Source organism: Tribolium castaneum, chromosome 1 (genome assembly GCF_031307605.1).
Source record: "Tribolium castaneum strain GA2 chromosome 1, icTriCast1.1, whole genome shotgun sequence".
NCBI classification, from domain to species: domain Eukaryota; kingdom Metazoa; phylum Arthropoda; class Insecta; order Coleoptera; family Tenebrionidae; genus Tribolium; species Tribolium castaneum.
The window spans coordinates 21,735,504-21,754,301 of NC_087394.1; the positions used below are offsets into that span (position 1 = coordinate 21,735,504).

The 18,798-nt window shown below is 33.1% G+C and overlaps 2 protein-coding genes across 2 annotated transcripts in view; one reads left to right on the forward strand and one right to left on the reverse strand.

Annotated features, from left to right (window-relative positions):
* The first annotated feature begins 659 nt into the window (after positions 1–659).
* Positions 660–18,798, forward strand: part of Dus1 (Dihydrouridine synthase 1) — a 69,319-nt gene continuing 51,180 nt past the window's right edge. The window contains exons 1-6 of the mRNA XM_962446.5: positions 660–1,094; positions 1,147–1,342; positions 6,571–6,819; positions 6,874–7,117; positions 7,201–7,359; positions 7,410–7,579. Coding sequence (XP_967539.1) covers positions 722–1,094; positions 1,147–1,342; positions 6,571–6,819; positions 6,874–7,117; positions 7,201–7,359; positions 7,410–7,574 — 1,386 coding nt within the window. The 5' untranslated portion in view covers positions 660–721 and the 3' untranslated portion in view covers positions 7,575–7,579. The remainder of the gene's footprint in view (positions 1,095–1,146; positions 1,343–6,570; positions 6,820–6,873; positions 7,118–7,200; positions 7,360–7,409; positions 7,580–18,798) is intronic.
* Cc2d2a (Coiled-coil and C2 domain containing 2A) lies at positions 9,298–17,566 on the reverse strand. Its single transcript, XM_008201001.3, has 10 exons — positions 17,496–17,566; positions 16,807–17,444; positions 14,808–14,948; positions 12,976–14,757; positions 12,481–12,928; positions 12,273–12,431; positions 10,596–10,874; positions 10,286–10,549; positions 9,646–9,996; positions 9,298–9,598 (listed from the first exon to the last, which is right to left on the reverse strand). The coding sequence occupies exons 1-10, from the start codon at positions 17,508–17,510 to the stop codon at positions 9,383–9,385; spliced, it is 4,293 nt and encodes a 1,430-aa protein (XP_008199223.2). The 5' UTR covers positions 17,511–17,566; the 3' UTR covers positions 9,298–9,382.

The window sequence follows — 18,798 nt, forward strand, 5'->3', positions numbered from 1 at the left end:
CTTTAGATTAACAAATATGATTAGAGTTAATTTCTGGTTCCAACAAGTCTATGAAAAGTTCATTACTATTATTATAAAAAATATCGATTATCGGGATTGTAATTTGAGCTTAAAGAATTCACATTGAGCCAGAACTGCAAGTATAGGCGTTCGTGCGCACTTTTACTAAATAATCAATAGTATAACGAAGAATTTAAATTTAGCTGATTATTCGAATGACATCGCTGTAATAATAATCTAAACAAAAAATTCATGTTTAAAGAGAATCCTCACACTTTACTACTACAGAGAACAATGACGCATTAACAATTTCTTTTAATTTTTTCATACAAATTATTTTAATGAAATAACAAAAAACAAATAAACACATAAAAATTATGCAGCACGTTGCAAATGCACATTCCATTTAGTCACCGAACAATCATAATCTCGTATTGTGCACATTTTATAAATTACCAAATTAAACGAAAATGATGCAACAATACAAATATGAGTAAAATACTGCGAAATATTTACCAACCTTGCATATTTCCATGAAACTGATATAACCGTAAAATTACACCAGCTTGTGCAAAGTCCCATGAATTTTTCAAATGTTTACAAATCTTGAAAAAAGATTCATTCAAATCACGCGCCAGAAATTTGACAATTGTGACCTATCAATCTTGACAGCAATGACAGCTGTCAGGTTTAAGGTTATGTGCAACGTGTTTTTCAAAACATGGATTTTTGGAGAGACACTCTCGGTGCCCCTACGAAAATTGTGGCCCCCATGGTGGACGCCAGCGAACTGCCTTGGCGACTACTGAGCCGAAAATACGGGGCCCAATTATGTTACACTCCGATGTTGCACAGTGCAATTTTCGCCAGGGATGCAAAGTACCGCAATGAAGCCCTTGCTTCGTGCGAGATTGACAAACCCTTAATCGTGCAATTTTGCGGAAATGACCCCAAAGTGATGCTTGAAGCGGCCCTTCTGGCGCAGGACCATTGCTGTGCCATTGATATTAACTTAGGATGCCCGCAAGCTATAGCCAAAAGGGGCCACTATGGGGCATTTCTACAAGACGAGTGGCCCCTCTTGCATGAAATTGGTGGGTGTTTAAGGGATTTAACGGAGAAAAAGCTGAACTGGGGTTGTTTTAGTGAGTTTGTTGAGTCAGAGACTTAAAGTGCCGATTACTTGCAAAGTTAGGAGATTTGAAAGTGTGGAAAAAACGGTGGATTATGCGAAAATGTTGGTTTCAGCGGGGTGTAAGATGTTGACAGTGCATGGTAGGACAAGGGAGCAGAAAGGTCCTCTGACGGGGCTTGCAGACTGGAGTTATGTTAAGGCAGTGAGGTAATTAATTTAATTTAAAGGTTGAATTGTACGGGGAATGGTCACCTACATTTAAAATTTAAATGAAAAAATTAAAATTGATTTTTTAAGAAATGGTAATTTACTACTAACAAAACCTCGAAGTTTATTAACTTTTCAGGAAACAAGAAAAACCTCTTATCTTATAAAACTATTTTTTTTAATCTAGATATGTGGTTGAGTTAACGTTATCATCTAGAGTTCTACAGGTATTTGATAAATTAAAAAAAGTGCCCTGCAAATGATTTTTGGAGATTGTACAGTTTGTTTACAATTTAAAAAAACTAAATGAAATGAGTAAAATATGTATTTATTAACTGTATCAAAACTGATCGAATTATTTTTTTAAATAAGATTGATAAAATTGTAAAATAAATTTCATTAAAAGTATAAATTACATACATTAGCTATTAATTTTTTGAAGTGCATGAATAATTTATAACAGCTAGTTTTGAGAAAAAATGCGACGTTGGCGTTTTTGTAGTTTTGAAACAGCTTATATAACCCAATGAAGACATTACTAAAAGTATAACAGAAAATAATAATAATAATAGTAATAACAACGAAAAAACCTTTACAAAAACATATCAGATCAGTTTATGTACTAAATGGATACTTCAAATTTTTCTAATTTTATTCTGTATTATTTTAATACGCCTTGGAGATTGAATATTTTCTTCTAGTTTTATTAGTACTTTAAGAGTTTGAACGGTTTGGAAGTACATAATACGAGTAAAATAGGGGATGATGTCACACTGAGGAACCAAACGCGATTTTCTACATGAAAAATTGAACTAGAAACTGACGGTCTTTTAATAAAACAAGTTTGTATTTAGATTCTGTGCCAAAATTTGGATCAGAACCGTCTCTTTGATTTAAGTTTTCTTGAAAAATGAAGGTTGTAACGTCAATAAGCTTTTTACATTACGACAGAAAGGTTGGAAAAAACACGTGCTGCTAGACACGAATTTGATGTAGTAATGTAAAAAGTACAGATATGTAAATACTAGGGTGCGCGATGATGTAGAAATGTCCTCGTTTTCGTTAGTTCCATTAGCTGCGCCAGATGGCGTACACCTTTTTCAACTGTATTTCAGAAAGAGTAAGTTGTAATTCATATTTCACTTTTTTCAACTGTATTAAGGAAAAACTCACATGTAATTTAGCGTACCAAATGTTTAACAAAACATCATGTTATATACAAAGTAAAATCAAAATGCAGAAATTGTTAAATATGTTACAATTTAAGATAAAGCTTTTAGGTTAACCAAGCAAAGAAACGCAGGGATAATCAAGGACATCTTTGATTTTTTGTGGTATTTTGAGTTTAGTTTTAAACTCAAAATAATAAAAATTGTTTAGGGTTAGTCAATAGTGGGTTATTTCTGACATGTCCTAAGATGCAACCAAAAATACTAATTGCACTTCCCACTTGAATACTTCGTTTGGTTTTTAAAAACATTAATTGAATCAACATTTGATTTTTATCTCTTAGATAACAATAGTCCATAATGACATTTTAGCAAAATGTTAAGACAGACTTGACAATACGCAGAACAGTGTGATCGTGGATTAATTTTGAAATTTTTTAAGGGTTACCGATCTGGCCAGCTGGAATCAGTATTATTGGTTGCATACTTAAAAAAAATCAGAAGTAACCTATTATTTACTTACCCTGTATTTCTAAATTAGAATTTACGCAGTGTAAGTTCCGCTTTCCTAATTATGATTTAATCTAAATTACAGTTACCACTTTCTGAAATACAACCGACAAAGATGAATTACTTAAAGGCCTCTTTAGATGGTTGAGAACATATCAAGTTGTCTGATTTTAATAGATTAATATGATTGAAAATAACTGTCGAACACCGTTTTTCGATATCTGTCTCAGTTGTTGAGCTAAACACTAAAGCGTTGTGCGCTTCTGAAAAACAACTTGCGATTCTGAATTACCTTTAATGCTGCCTAAAATACAGTTTACTAATCTGAATTAAAACTAACTTGGGTTTATTCGTGTCTTTTTTAAATATATGTAATGTGGTGGTTAGTCGTGGAAATAAAGGACATACTCAGAAGATAACATCAAATCCAGCCATATTTTGAAATATACCGCCTGAAGAGGACAACGGCCTTGGTCGAAACGTAGCAAATAAGTTTGAAGGATCTTTGTCACGTCTTTTCCACGAATAACCACCACATTAGAGCTAACATATTTTCAAAAATAAACTTTACCCTTTATGAAATACATTTGAAAAAGGTTGAAAATGAAATGAAAAAAATGTTGGTCCCGAACGTCTTATTATTACGCTTTTTACTGATTATTTAGGTTTCAGCCAGCAATATTAGTTTAGGATTGCAAGTTTTATTGATGGTTGAAGCCGAATTTTAAGGGTCGACATTGAATTATTACAAATATCCGGTTATTTGACCAGCTTTATTATAATGCTTTGGAACATGCCTGCTCTATAAAAATCGCAAATTCGTTTATGGCATTTTCACATGAAAATGTAAGGTGCAATCAGCGTATTTTATACTCGTAATGAGTTTCAAATAATATTAGTTCTGATTTTTACTAAGTTACTAACAGACCGTCACGAAAAGAATTCCTAATCAGAGTTTTGTAGTGTTTGTGGCTGTATCTAAGCTAAACGCACTGCAACACAGAATGAACCGAACGAATCGCAGTGCATAGCGAATCAAAAATAATAATAAATACTCTGAAGTTAACTATATAATTTACGCACCTAATTAATAAATAATAAACGAAACTCTAGAGAAAATAATCTAAAATGGCAAAAATAAGTGCAATATACCAGGCGTAAGATAGGTGATTCACAACAAAAATTATGTTTTCAGCTGACTTGTCGAAAATATTAATTCTTTCCACCATAATAAGTAAATAATTACACAATGATTAATTATATTTAAATAATTGTACCGTGGATAACTAGATTTTTTTTCGGTTAAACACGACCACAAACTTCGGTCAAAATAAGCGTTTACGCACTATGGTGGCGCTCAGCTCCATTTGCGTGTGCGTCATCTGACATTTCTGTCACTACGTTTACATAGCAGGGATAGCGGTGACAAACTATCAAATATTTTTTGAGGTTACGAAGTGTTTAAATTATGAGTTGTTACAAAAAATACAGATTCACAAAACAAGAACTAATAAACGTAGAATCAAAAACCTAACGAAACGCAAATCACAAAACACAATAAACTAACGGAAAATAGTTGCGATTAACACCGATAACACTTTCGACAACCATGCGACGACGACTATAATTTACTGTCAATGTCAGGTTGACAAATTCGTGACACTTGACGGTGTTGTCGAAGTGCACATGTAAATTAATGTTCAAGGATACCACCCTTAGATAGCCCTTAGCTGTTTAAATTTGCATTGTTTCTGATAATTTTTTTACAGTTTCGTGTTGGTAATGAAAAAATGAAATTGATGACGCACACGCAAATCGAGCTGACCGCCACTACTTATACCTTAATGCAGTCCGCCGCTCAGCTTGGGACTGAGTGACGTTATCACCTTTACGTTTTTATTCAATTACGAGCTTATTTGTCGTCGTACAAATGTGCGGTTTTCGCTAGAATTCTTGGAAAAAATCGGACTTTCATCTGAAACAAACATCTATTTTGACATAACAGGGTCTTTAAATAACGATGAACACAAAGCAAACAAATTAATCAAAACCAGATAGCGCATTACATTCTTAACAGTAAGAGGGAACTGTATTCACATTTAGCCATGTATTTTTTAAAACATTTAAAAAGCATAAGGGACAAGTTGTAGACAACAAAATTTCGTGTAAAGAATCCGCGAAACCACATCTTTATCTTCAACCGTGTTTGAATCCGCGACACGCAACCACCGGAAAAATGAGCGACTTTGAGGTTTTTGGAGCCTAAACCGAGATTTGGTCTCGCGGTCTTTTTTATTGTAAATTTAATTCTCTAGATTTTTTTTTACCTTTTAACAATATTTTTGAAAAAGATGTGATGGGGCGCCAATTTTTAAATTTTATAGTACAGGTAATCTGCTCAAAGAAAAGTAGGGATTTTCTAATAAATATGCAAAGGTATCATCTGCGTTTCTAACAGTAAAATTTTTTACTGGAGGATACAAAAGTGGTACAACTCTCAAATGACGATATAAACAAAAGAAAATTTTTATAGAAAACACAATCATATGATAGCATTTTTCAGGCTGCTCACACAATTTTCCTAACTTTTTTCGATGTGTTAAAATTTTGTTTCTCACGTTTGTCATGAAAATTTTAGTTGGCAAATTTTTCATAATTTGATGCTTAATATTTTTTTGTTCGAAGCGTCCTCATTAAATTTTTGTATACTATAATTGGATTATTTTATAATTCATTATATATCTTTTATCGAATGGGGGTTTACAATGATTTTTTTTATTTTTTTAAATTAAAGTTTAATGCAATTCTATTCGAATGTGAGATTTCAGCTGTCAAAACGTTTTCTAAATGCTCCAAAAAAGTATAAGGCGGGAAAATGGCGAATTCAAAGCGATGTCATGACGACTTAAGACCTGGTTTAGTTTGCGTAGTACAAAAGCGTGTGGCCAAATTTTTTAATTGAATTATTTTTTTAGAAGCTTGAAAAATTAAAGAAAACGACGTAAAATTAGCGTAACATATACGCTTTTGTATTTTACACCTAATACTATGCATTGAACATAGTAATTTATTTTTAACTTCAGTTTCTTGGGCAAATATTCGTTCATAACAAGTTGAGATTTGACAACGTGGCTTGTTTCCTAAATTTTATAAGTTTGTCTCTTTGCCACCGAAACAATCAAATTTAAAATGGTTAGTTGAAAATTTGCTTTTTCATAATTTTTGTAGCGGCTATGGATAACTTTTTCTCATTTATTTTTTTAGATTCATAGATTATGGGGTATGTACTTTAAATATCTATTAACAAACCTTTATTCTACCATTCATTGGAAACCCCCATTATTTCTGACAAAAAACAATGTCGCGAGTATCCTAACGTGATCCTAGCTTAACTTTTAATCACATAATTAGTGTGAAGAAATCATTACCTTCTTGTTAAAAATTCAATTTGAATTTTTTGTTTAGTCACTAGTTTTAAATGTAGGCGACTGTTCTCATTGTAATTCAATTTTAAAGAAATATGTGGAAATTGGGTTGTGTGAATTGTAGAGAAGCAGTTGACATCCCCGTTATTTCAAACGGGAATATCCAGTGTATGCAAGACGTAGACAGATGTCTTGAAGAAACGGGGGCTGTTGGAGTAATGACAGCTGAGGGAAACTTGTATAATCCAGCCTTATTTATGCATCAAAATCCCCCAGCATGGGAGCCAGCCTTAGAATATCTAAATCTCGTAGACAAATTTCCTTGCCCACTGTCCTACATTAGAGGTCACCTCTTCAAACTGTTTCACCATGTGTGAGAATACGAAAATAATCTGTTGTCTTACAACTCCAAAATAAATCATTTTAGTTTATCAATACCTAAAAATAATGACTTGAGGATACAACTAGGAGCCGCTAATACACTAGAAGAGTTCAAACGAATCGTCAATGTGATGAAAGACTTGTATGAACCTTTCCATCAAGGGACCAAATTATGGCAAGACACCACTGAGCGGAACACTGAAAATTTAATTCTGCCGCCGTGGTTGTGCCAACCCTATGTTAGGGTTTGTCCCGAAGAACATCTAAAGAGAGTTGAAGAAAACTCAAATGTAAGTTTTTATCAGACATTTCATGTCCGAAAGTATGTTTTTATAAGAAAAATTAAGAAATTATTAATTTAACTATTTTTCAGAAGCAAGAAACAAAACGTCAGTATGAAGACAGCGAGGGGAACCAAATCAGTAGAAAAAAGATGAAAAAACTAAGACGCATTAGTAGAAGGCCACAAAAACCCGATTCTGTTCCATTAGAACGGAATTTAATCAAATGCGCTAATTGCGTTAATCCTTTGGTACGGTTTTGTGGCGACTGTTTTCTTAACATAATTATTTTTTGTTTTAGGGTTCAAAATGTATCTATCAGTTATGCAAGAAATGTTGCAAGGATAAATGTTTTTTAGAAAATTTAGACTGTGCTGGACACAGAATTTTAGTAAAGACGAGGCGAGAAATGGCGAAATTTTATGCAAGGAAAGACAATACAACTGAGCTAATTGACGTGTCTTAATATAGGTATTTTCTGATACTGATTAATATTTTTTTCTTTACCTTCTCAATTATGATCCCGGATTTGCCAAAAGGCTGAGTCTTCTAAAAGTATTTTTAGAATTGAACCAAAAATAACGCACAAAATTCATATCTTTGTTATGAGTTATTTTTCAAAAACATCTTTGAACCGGTCGATTTTACTATGAAATTGAAAATGTTCTGAATTGGAACAAGCCTTGCCTGCGGAATTTTTTAGCTTTTGGTTTTAGACACCATAAGATGTGGCTGAGATTACACTTCACTTTTAAGGCTTGCTCTAATTCAATATATTTTGGATCTCAACATATTTTTTAAATAAGATTAATAAAATTGTAAAATAGTTATTAATTATTAGATTTCTCATTGAAAGTATGCGACGTTGACGTTTTTATAGTTTTGAAACAGCTGATACATTTAACACTTAAATGACAACTGACATTTTTAATTCGTCTTTTAATTTAATTTTTATCTTTTAGATAGGTAGTATACTTTTTTTTGGTAAATATAAAACAAATTCAAAAATTAAGCAAAAAAATTAAAACTAGAATAAAATACAAAAGTATAAAAGTTATTGCGAGTAATACAAAAAGTGCTTTATCTTTTCGTTCTTGCTTCATTTTGTAATGGGTGATTGTTTTTTGTTAATTTTTTTGAGTGTTTAGGTGTCACATTAGTTGTTTTCATGGTAATTATACAAAAAACTAACAAAAAACAATTGCTGCTTATAAAATAAGTCAAGAACAAAAAGATAAAAACCCATTATATTTAAATGCCAACATTTTTTTATGAATATTTTATTTTTGTTTTATATATTTTTTACTTATTACCAAATAGATAAAGAAGTGTAGTATAGAAATGTATAGTATAGCATGTCGGCTGTTATTTAAAAGAATTAAGAATGATGTCACAACTAAAAAACGAATGATATGTCACTATTTTGTCAAAATGTAGCATTTAAAAAATTAAATCAACCTGTTCGATGAATATTTTTTGAAAAATTCGAATTTTTTTTTTAAATGACATAACACAAACATGAATTTCAAACTGTACATCGAAAAATTAATAGTCGCACCGAATTTAGCGTTCTCTGTTACATACTTAATTTTTTTCACGATGTATGTGATTTTTTTCAGAATTTTTATACTTTCACCCTCGCCCTGTATACAAGTGCCCAAAAAATAAAATACGGAGTGATTTTCAACAAAATGTTTTCTTCCTTTACGGAAGAAAATCTTCTTCAGGAGCTCGAAATGCAACTTTAATAATTTATTTAAAAAATACATTATTTTGACAATACTACTAAATAGAGCATATTTTTTTAAACAAAAAAATCGTAGTAGATTTTTATTTAAAAAATAATTTAAAATTTTGTATTAGGTGTTTCCAAACTAAGTAAATATGTCAACATAGCATTTTCTTTCAAAATTAGTTATAAATTATTCCTGCACTTCAAAAAATTAATGACGAATATGTAATGTGTATCTTTAATGAGAGATCTAATCGTTAATAATAATTAATAACTACTTTACATTTTCATTAACCTTATTTCAAACAATAATTTGGTAAAATGCGAGGTTGGCATTTCTATACTTTTGAAACAGCTAATAGAACTCTAAATCTAAAAAGAGTTCGAAGAATATTGTTTTTTACGAAGTGACCACTTAATAGTTAATAGTTTAGACAAAAAAGATTTGGTTTCATACTTTTTATTCATCTGATATTTGTTTGAATGATACAATTTGGTTAAAAAAGCTTCATTTTATTGTTCGAACCTTACAAAGGATAAAATTATAATACCTCTTGTAATGGATCGTCAGTTTTTTTATTCTTAATCACAGCTAGAGCGACCCAAACAGTCAAAACTTGATTCGGATAAGCCCTCAGATACACAGCACATGCAAACTGTACGTTAGCATCTTCCTCCAAATGCAATCCAAACGTTTTGACGTGTTTTACAATCGCTGCACAGTTGGTGAACGGTAAATTGAAAATCTGTCCTCTCATCTATCGCAAAATGCAATAATTACATGACTACAGTTACGAAACCTTACCTCAAAACCAGCCAAACACTCCTTAATTTTTTCTAAAGCATCTGAATTACTTTTACCGTACATCTCCGCCTGTTCGAAAGAACCCAAAACACTTTTAAAAGTATTTGAAACGTCATGGTTCCAAAGAGTTCGATCAAGTTGCCTCAGCTTGGCGAAACGCTTCCGAATTTTCCTGTCAAGAATAATTTCCAACTCGTCTGTATTTGTGTGAGACAAGTACGTAATTTTTCCATGAATTGAATTGGTTGGAGCTGATATTTGACTGGTAAAAAGAGGTAACCAATCAGAACGTCGCGTTAAATCAAATCTCATCACTGTCACATCGTCATTTCTTTGAATGTTGGCCCACACCTACAATTATTTTTCAAATTTAGTTAAAATTTTATAGTTATTAATAATTCGAGTGCGAAAACACAAGCTTAAAGTTCGAGGGTTGTCGAACACTCGAAAATGTTAAGCGTGTTGTTCAAATTTTTTTGTTGGAACATATTAATTTAAAGCACGTTGTTATGGGAAGCGTGCTTTAAAATAATGAAAACACGTTGGTATTGGAAACGTGTTTTAAAATGGTGTTACAATCTAGGATTCAGATATTAAATAGAAGGCTTAAAATGTTACCAAGAAAAAAAATTATTCTTACGTTGTGTTCATTAACGAGGCAATAAACTCGTTGAAGGGGGCAAAAAGCATCAGTCAAGTAGATTTTATTGCCTGAAACGACGTCATAAACGTAAAAGTTTGCGACCCGATTGTTGTCATATTCTTTCACAAGGACATAAGCAGTGGCTCCATGAGGAATACCAAAACCTAGCAAAAGCCAAACCTCCAGTTTTAACGCGAGGAGATAACATGTCAGTGCTACAGCGTGGTCAATGATTGAGCCAGTCATGTAATGCAAAAATCGCTAAAAGTTTTGGTTAGTTGACGATTTTAAAATAAAAAGTTATTACATCAACTGAAAGCCAAATATTTTTGTAAAACTGGTTGCAATCGGTGAAGGGAATCAGGGAGACAAATCGGGCACACTGTTCAGGTGTCACATCAAATCCTTCCACGTTTATTTGGGGAGGTTCCAGAGGCTTGATGTAGCGGATGATACATGAAGTTGTCGCGTTTGCATCAATTGCCAAAACTGAAAATTTACGGTTTGGAAAAGTGGTGTTGTAATCCGTGTTCCATTTCATAACGTAGTCCTGAATGTAAGGAACGTCGGCACAAGGAAGCTCGTCCTAAAAATATTAAATAATTATACGAAAAAATACACTTTAAGGTTTTAATTTGAATTTGCATCAAGGGAATACTTTTTTTTCAATATTTTTTTTGTTAAGAATTTTGTTGTGTTTATTACCTACCTACGAGTAGTCATATACAGGGTTATTCATATTTGTGCGACAAAAATGAACCTCAAAAAGGACCTATAAAATGATGCTAATTGAGATTATAAGTCGTGTCCTATCGAAACTGGTAAGAATTTTACAGCCCTGGGAAGTAGGGGTATGGAAAGACGTTTTTGCACCATAACTTTGGAATCATTTGACCAAATATTACAAAACTTGGTAGACTTACTAAAGAGAACATGCCTTTTAATCTTTTAATTCGGTGCGACTATAAGTTTTTGAGATATAATGAAAGATACTTTTAGCGTATTATATTTGTGAGTATTATATTCAAATATTTTTCTTTCATTTCCAAAATACTTGTAAATTATGTATGGGCGTTCGGGCCTGGTACTCTGAACATTTAGTTGGATATTTTCATTTATCGCGGAAATTTGTACTTGTGGTCAAACTGAAGTGCAAAAGATTTTGTCCGGATATGTTGAATCTGAAAGCACCTGCTCTTCATTTCAATAACAAGCTCAACAAAAAAACTAAAAAAGGACTAAAAAACACTCTAGTCGGGGAAACTAATACCTGGATTATGAATAAATTGCATTATACTATTTTTAAAATTCATACTTCATACAACATTATCAGCTTAAAGTTAATACCAGCTACGAGTACACTAAAACCAATAAAATTGTTCATGTACATTATATTTTACTCTAACTGTATTATTGGGCTATGTATACTGATAAAAATAACGCAGAGTATGTATGTGTGCTCATTAATTCTAAAAATTTTATATAAAATCTAAAGAAAAATATGCTTTTTAATAGTTTTCTTAAGAAAGTAAACTAAAAAAAATGTATGAAACTAAGAACAAACTTATTAAGTGGCCTTAAGACAACTTGATTAATAGTGAAAAGCTGTATTAGACTTTATTCCCTAACTTTTTTAATGGACTGTTAGAATTTATCATTGGTTAAAATCGCTAATCCAGGAATTTTATTGCAAATTTTAACAGATTTACTACAGAATAACCCCTTTTTAACATTTATGATCAGTGGACAATGGAGATTTGTCCTCTTACCAGTTTTTTTATCTTTTATTATTATGACGATTTTCATTATTTTTTTCGAAAGTTTTTTTTTAAAGTGCTTTGTCGGCGAAAATTAATTAAGATTCATTTTTGAATAATGAGACCGATTAAAAAGATAACAGAGAAATAAATTCGGCGCCAACTATCGGTTAAGAAACACCCATAAGCCCTTTAACCTTAAGAAAACATTGAAAACAAGACTTAACTATTGCAGGATTAAGTTTAGGAACATTAGGTTCCATAGTAACGTGGAGATTCAAGTAAGTTTGTTGATTACTTTGAGAGTTACTTCTTGTTGTCTCCAAAGTTTTGCCTTGATATCCCAGCAACATGTGAGGCACCTTGACCCTAAACATGCCTTGCATCTACAACACAAACTTCACCAAACGGCACAAATACAAACTGACAACTTACGCCAATACAAACGGCTGATAAGGGTATTTCCACATACCCTAGCCATGTGCGGCCTTTCTGCCCCGCAAATTTCATCAAAACTACTTCACTTTCATCGAAAACGTTCAAAATCAAACTACCACTAAGCGAATTTGGATTCAAATAATCCAAATGAGACGGTTCAAGTGGCAAAACCAATTTCTCGTTCCAGTTCGGGTGAGCTCCCTGACTTGCAACAGTTCGAACTGTAGCATTGCCGTACTGAATCTCAACAAAAGGCATTGCTTTGCCCTCTCGTAGAGGAATGTTTAAACCCGAAATTACGTGAACGTTAATCTTGACCCGACTTTGCAAATCGTAATCGTTTGATTTCGATTCTTGAAGCGTTTTTAAGGGAAACAACGGCGGTTTCAAGGGCCGCCACTGAAACCAACTAAGGAAATTGGCACCAAAGCCTTTGATCAGTTTCCTAAAACATGCACACTAATTTTGGTTTAGCAAGCGCGTTTGATTTACTCCAGCTGAGGCATGAATTTCTCATCTACCACGTCTTCAAAACTGAGATTATTTTCGGAGTTTTTGCATTTTTGGAACACTCGGATGTGGATTTGCTTCAACAACTTCCGCCCTTTGCTCCTTCTTGCCTCAATTTCGTCGTCATCGTCTTCATCCTCTTCAACCAAACTCTCCCGTTCCATCGCCACCCTCCTTCTATAATCGGCTAAGACATCAAGAGGAATTTCTTTGATCCGGTTTGGGACTACTATTCGGTCAAATTCCGGTTCATTCTTGTTCCGCAGTTGCAAGATTTTGAACCTTAGATTATCCTCAATTATTTTCGGGTCGCAAAATTGCCACTCTTGTTCGTTCAACCGGAAATAGTTTTTACTACTTGCAGAAACCATTTCCTCGCCACAGTCAAGCGAATATTCGTACAAGATCGAATTTCTTGGATCTTGGGGGTCAGGGTTGTGCTGCTGCATCCACTGGACCAGTTTTTCCGAATCTATTGTTCCACTCTTGTCTATTATCTCACCCAAAATTTGTGCCCTGTTATCTGGACTGTTATCATTCGCCACGGACGCATCCCAGGACAATGAATAGGTCAAACAACCCGAAGTGTTCAGTTCAAAATCGCCCAAATTTTGCACAAGAGAGTCGACTTTAATGCCGCTTCCCACCCCCTCATGCTTGTAATGAACGATTTCGTTTTTCTCAAATTTGGCGTTTTTTTTATCGATTTTTGAAACACTTCGAGCTGGTATTTTAACCGTCAACTCTCCGAGGGTCCTTTTAATAAGTGACTTTGGTTGCTCGATTATCTCAAGTGTGAGGAATTTCGGAACGTTGGTTAGTTGAATCGATATGGTTTCGTTGAAGTTGCAAACGAAATCGTCTTGGAGCGCCAGCCATTTTGTCTTACACACCTCCATCTTGTTGCAAAGTATTTTGAGAGCGATTTTGGTGGTTGTAGTAGCGGTTCTTCGCGACACTTCTTTGGAATTTTCCACTTGTTTGGTTATTTCATTTTCGTTTGTTAAGATAAAATGTAGGATGGGCTCACCAGGAGGCCTAAAACTTTCCTTGAAACGTTCGACCAGTTCTTGTCTGATGTCTTCTTCAGTTTGTCTCTTCCGGCGAGGTTTTTCCCGATTTATTTGGAGAAACTCTTCGTAGGTTTCTTCAAAGTTTTTGTCAAAATTCTCTTTCTCCGTCTCGTAATTGACATTCTCCTTCTTTATTATCAGTTTCAGAGAGGTGTTCGAGTACTTGTTATTTTCTCTCATGCTTTTAATAGCTTTCCACGTTTGCAAAATTTCAATGATACGGTCTCTCTCTTTTTTTCCTTCTTCGAAAACTTGTTCTTGCAGTGTTCGTATGTCGCGCTTGTAAGCTTCCACTTTGCCATCTTCTCTATCTGACTGATCGCCTGATTGACTTGAATTTTCTTCCAAACGTCTCAAAACACGTCTCAAACCTTCTAATCTACCACAAAGTCTCATAAACTCATTTTTGGTGACACTTTCTTCATACTCGTAATACAACTTCTTCAGTTTTTGGCAAAGCACATGTTCTAAACTGAATAAGGGGTGATGAGTAAATTTCAGACTTAAAACTCGTAGTTGGAGCAAATTCTCACTAACAACCACAATTTCTTCACATTCGTTACTTTCGGTTGTTGCCGGTAAGTAAGTGGCAATTTCTTTCACTGGAAGATGCTTCAAACGTGGACGGTATGAGCTTCTTTGACAGGGATTTTCCAAAATGTTTAGTTTTCCATCACAGTTGAACCATTTTCTTTCAAACAATAAATTGAGAAATATTGAAATCTTTTAATGACTACTCACTTATCGTCACATGACAAACGCTGCTCCAAAAGATATAAATGCTTGTTAGGTATTTTGGGACTGGAAGTGACATAAAAGCCTTCATCTTCCAAAAATCTGGGTTCTTCAGTCTCGATTTTATCAGTGATGTCAACAGGTTCTCTAATTAGATGAATTAGGGTTTAGCAAAAATTTAAAGGTAAATAGAGAATGGCAAGACAAATCTATTAAGCAAAATTTATGTAAATCAAAAATGCATAGTTTTCCTGAAAAATTGTTTTGAAATTAAAGTCTCAAATTTTGAGAACCGCTGAACTAGAATTGTAAACATTAGCGTAAATTTTATTATTACTAAGTAAATAAATGCTTTATTGTTTATAATACAACGCAATAATAGAAATTACCAAATAATTACAAAACAGTATAAACAAAATATTAAATATAAACTATAATAAAGAAAAATACAAACATACGATATAATAAGAAAAAAAAAGTTATGAAAAAATACAATATATTAAGAGCCAAGACGCAGCAAGTTAGACAAAGAACAACAAAAAATATCACACTCTGAACAAATTTGGTTATAACACCTACACATGGCAGACACAGGAGATTTTTATTTTTATTTTAAGAAATTTAATTTACCTAGAATATAGGAACAGTCAATCTGATTGTGTATGAGTTTGAATAAAAAAGTTAAAGCAAGTTGTTTTCTTCGCATATCTAGAGATGGCAAGTTAAACATTCGCAAAAGCGTCTCATATGGAAAACCTCTATAAGGGTAATTCCCCTTGGTTTTAAAATATAGATATTTAAGAAACTTTTTTTGTAAATTTTCCAAATGTAATTTATGGCTTTCATAAAAAGGATTCCATATGAGAGCGCAATATTCAAGTTTTGATCTTATTAATGTAAAATAGACAGTTTTCAAAGTTACAATATTATTACATTGCTTACTGTGTCAAATAAAATACCAAGTTCAGCTACCGTATCTGCTCCAAAACTGATTGATCTACTTTACAGTCATACTTAAGTGGATGTTTTTTCTTAGAATAAGTAATTTTGCATTTAGAGATATTTAATTTAAGTTTGTTTAAATTACACCAGTTAACTAATTTTGAAATTTTGGATTGTAAAGTGAGACATTCCTGTAGTGTCTTAATTTCAGAATACAATTTAACATCATCAGTATACAAGAGTGTTTCGCAGTTAAGACTTTCCGGTAGGTCATTTATAAACAATAAAAAAAGAAGTGGTCCCAAGTTAGACCCTTGTGGTACACCAGATGGGACACTACACTTCTTAGACGCGAAGCCATTGTATGACACAAAGAATTGTCGGTTATGTAAATATGACTTTAAAAGTTTTATCAAAGCATCAGAAAAACCAATGTCTCTTCATTTACTGACTAAAATGCCATGATCGCGTTTGTCAAACGCTTTGGATAAATCAAGTACGTCTACTTGACCATGGTTATCAGGAAGTGTATTCTGTAAAGCAACATAAATATGTTGCTGTAGATCTTTCATACAAGAAACCATGTTGCGAAGAAGAAATAAAGTTTTTTACAGAACTAAATATATGTTGGTACACAATCGATTCAAAGATTTTGGAAAAATTGTATAGAACTATTGACACAGCAGCAGAGATAAATTAACTTCTTGGTCCACTACGTTATTCTTCTATTTCAATTTGTGTTTTGTGATTAAATTTTACAAAAAAAAACAAAAAATGTTTTTTGTCAGGACCGGAATTCGAACCTCCCACACATGTTTGCCACAATTTTGAAAAATTCTCAAAATGCCCATGCGCCATAATCTCCATTTGTTTAATAAAAAAATAACTGTCAATAAACCGCCATAAGCCCCACAGTGGCTCTCAACAGATGGGGTAATAAAAATTTCCGAAGAAAATACGGACTTTTTGGATATAAGGGTTTTTAACTCGTCTGACCAGGACAAATTCATATACGAAATATTGCCAAGCCATTCCCTAACACCCTGTATTGTCAGCTACTTACGCCTGAGGAGTGTAAAATAACGCGTCTTCTGATTTCCTTAGAAGCGTTTTTATTTGCTTAGGTAATGAAAAAACTAGTGCGGGTCCGTCGTCGGTCAGATCGTCAGTTGATTGAAAATTGTCTTCACTTTCTTTCTCTTCAGTTTCGTGGCATTTTTCACTAGAAAAAAACTCGAAAATGTGCTTGTTATCTGGAGGTTTTCCCAGTTTAAGACGCTCTCTCATTAATTCAAGCTCGGCGTCGATGTCGTGACTTTCCCTCTTCACTTTTTCTAACCGAATATTTTCTGCAGCTTCCTTGAAAACGTTTGCCTTCTTTGTGGATTTCCCAGCTTTTTCCTTTACATTTTTGAACCTTGCGTTAATTTTTTCTCGGTATGATTTACTAGGAGTTGAAAGTGAGACTGGTTTCGGCTTGGTGAAGACTTCGTCGGATAATTCGGATGTGTCTTGGCTGTCGGAGGTCAAAACTTTGGCCCTTCCCTGGATTGAGGGCGTTTTGATTGTGAACATTTCGAAAACATCTTTCTTTGAAGGATTGGAAAGGGGCGATTGCTCCACTGGAGAAGTTACCTTGTTCCGATTTTTGGATTTTCTAGGTACTGGTTTTATAGGGGAATTCAGTTCGCTGATGTCATCCTAACAAGATTATAATAAATGAATAAATTTTAACAGTATTTTTTAATTTACCTGCGAAATTGACATTGTTGTGACTGCGAGTAACACAAACGATTCTTGTAATCGTTTGTTTGTTTGTATTCTTGGTGTCTTAGTTACTGCATAATATCCACTTGTTGCTTCGATCAATAACGGAATTTGGTTGAAAATTAAACTAGTGCAGTAAAGTAATCAAAGTTGAGTTGTCCATTCGGAATTTTACATTTAATGGTACAACTTGAATACATTTCAGGGTCCTGACAACAACTTTTAGCAATACAGGGTGTTAGGGAATAGCTCAGCAATATTTCGTATGTGAAGTTGTCATGATCAGACGAGTTAAAAACCCTTATTTAATTTTTCCAAAAAGTGCTTACTTTCTTTAGAAATTTTTATTAACCCGCTTGTTTTTTTTTGGTGGTTTATTAGCGGCTAATTTTTTCATTAAACAAAATGGAGATGGTGGCGCATGGGCGTTTTGAAATTTTTTCAAAATTGTGGCTTATACAGGGATGCTCAAAAACTGGCGCACCAACTCAGTAGTACGTTATTGAGAAGCAAGTGCAGATTACGGGAAAAATGTTGAAAAAATTCCTAAAGTCATATTTTAAAAAATCTGGAGCTACAAACTTATTGTGTTAACTTCTTTAGTTTTCGTTATTTTTTTATATTTCTATGTTTTATACCAGGTAATCGTTCCATAACAAAACGATGAATAATTATTTTAAAATTTACTATCAGATTTTAGCAGTTTTTTTAATTTAAAAAAAGTATAATTCATCAAAAAAATCACAATGTGTAGATGTGCCAACACTGGGAATTATTTCCTAGGAAACCGTTTCAAAAATAATTTATTTTTATTGTTGATCAAATTCTATTGCGATCATGACTGTTAGACAACGTTGCCACATATCATTTACCTAAAATTAGTTATTCATCAATAACTTTAATACAAAGATTTTTTTTACTATTTTTACCATTATATGTAACCACTTCTCTACCACACACCATTGAGTTGGTGCGCCAGTTTTTGAGCACGCTGTATGTTTATTTGTGTGGGAGGTTCGAGTCCCGTTCCTGGCAAAAACAATATTTTTTTGTAAAATTTTATAACAAAACACAAATTAAAACGAAGAATAACGTAGTGGACCAAGAAGTTAATTTACCTCTCCTGTTTTGTCAATAATATTACAATTTACGCTAATTTTTATAATTCGAGTTTAGCGGTTCTCAAAATTTGGGACTTTAACTTTAAGACGATTTATTGGGAAAACTATGCATTTTTGATTTACATAAATTTTGCTTAAACGATTTGTCTTGCCATTCTCTATCTACC

Coding starts and splice junctions, on each gene's coding strand:
- Cc2d2a (XM_008201001.3), bottom strand. Junction 14,758..14,807: donor CGTTTGTCATGTGACGATAA/GTGAGTAGTCAT, acceptor ATTGTTTGAAAG/AAAATGGTTCAACTGTGATG. Junction 9,599..9,645: donor AGTGTTTGGCTGGTTTTGAG/GTAAGGTTTCGT, acceptor ATTTTGCGATAG/ATGAGAGGACAGATTTTCAA.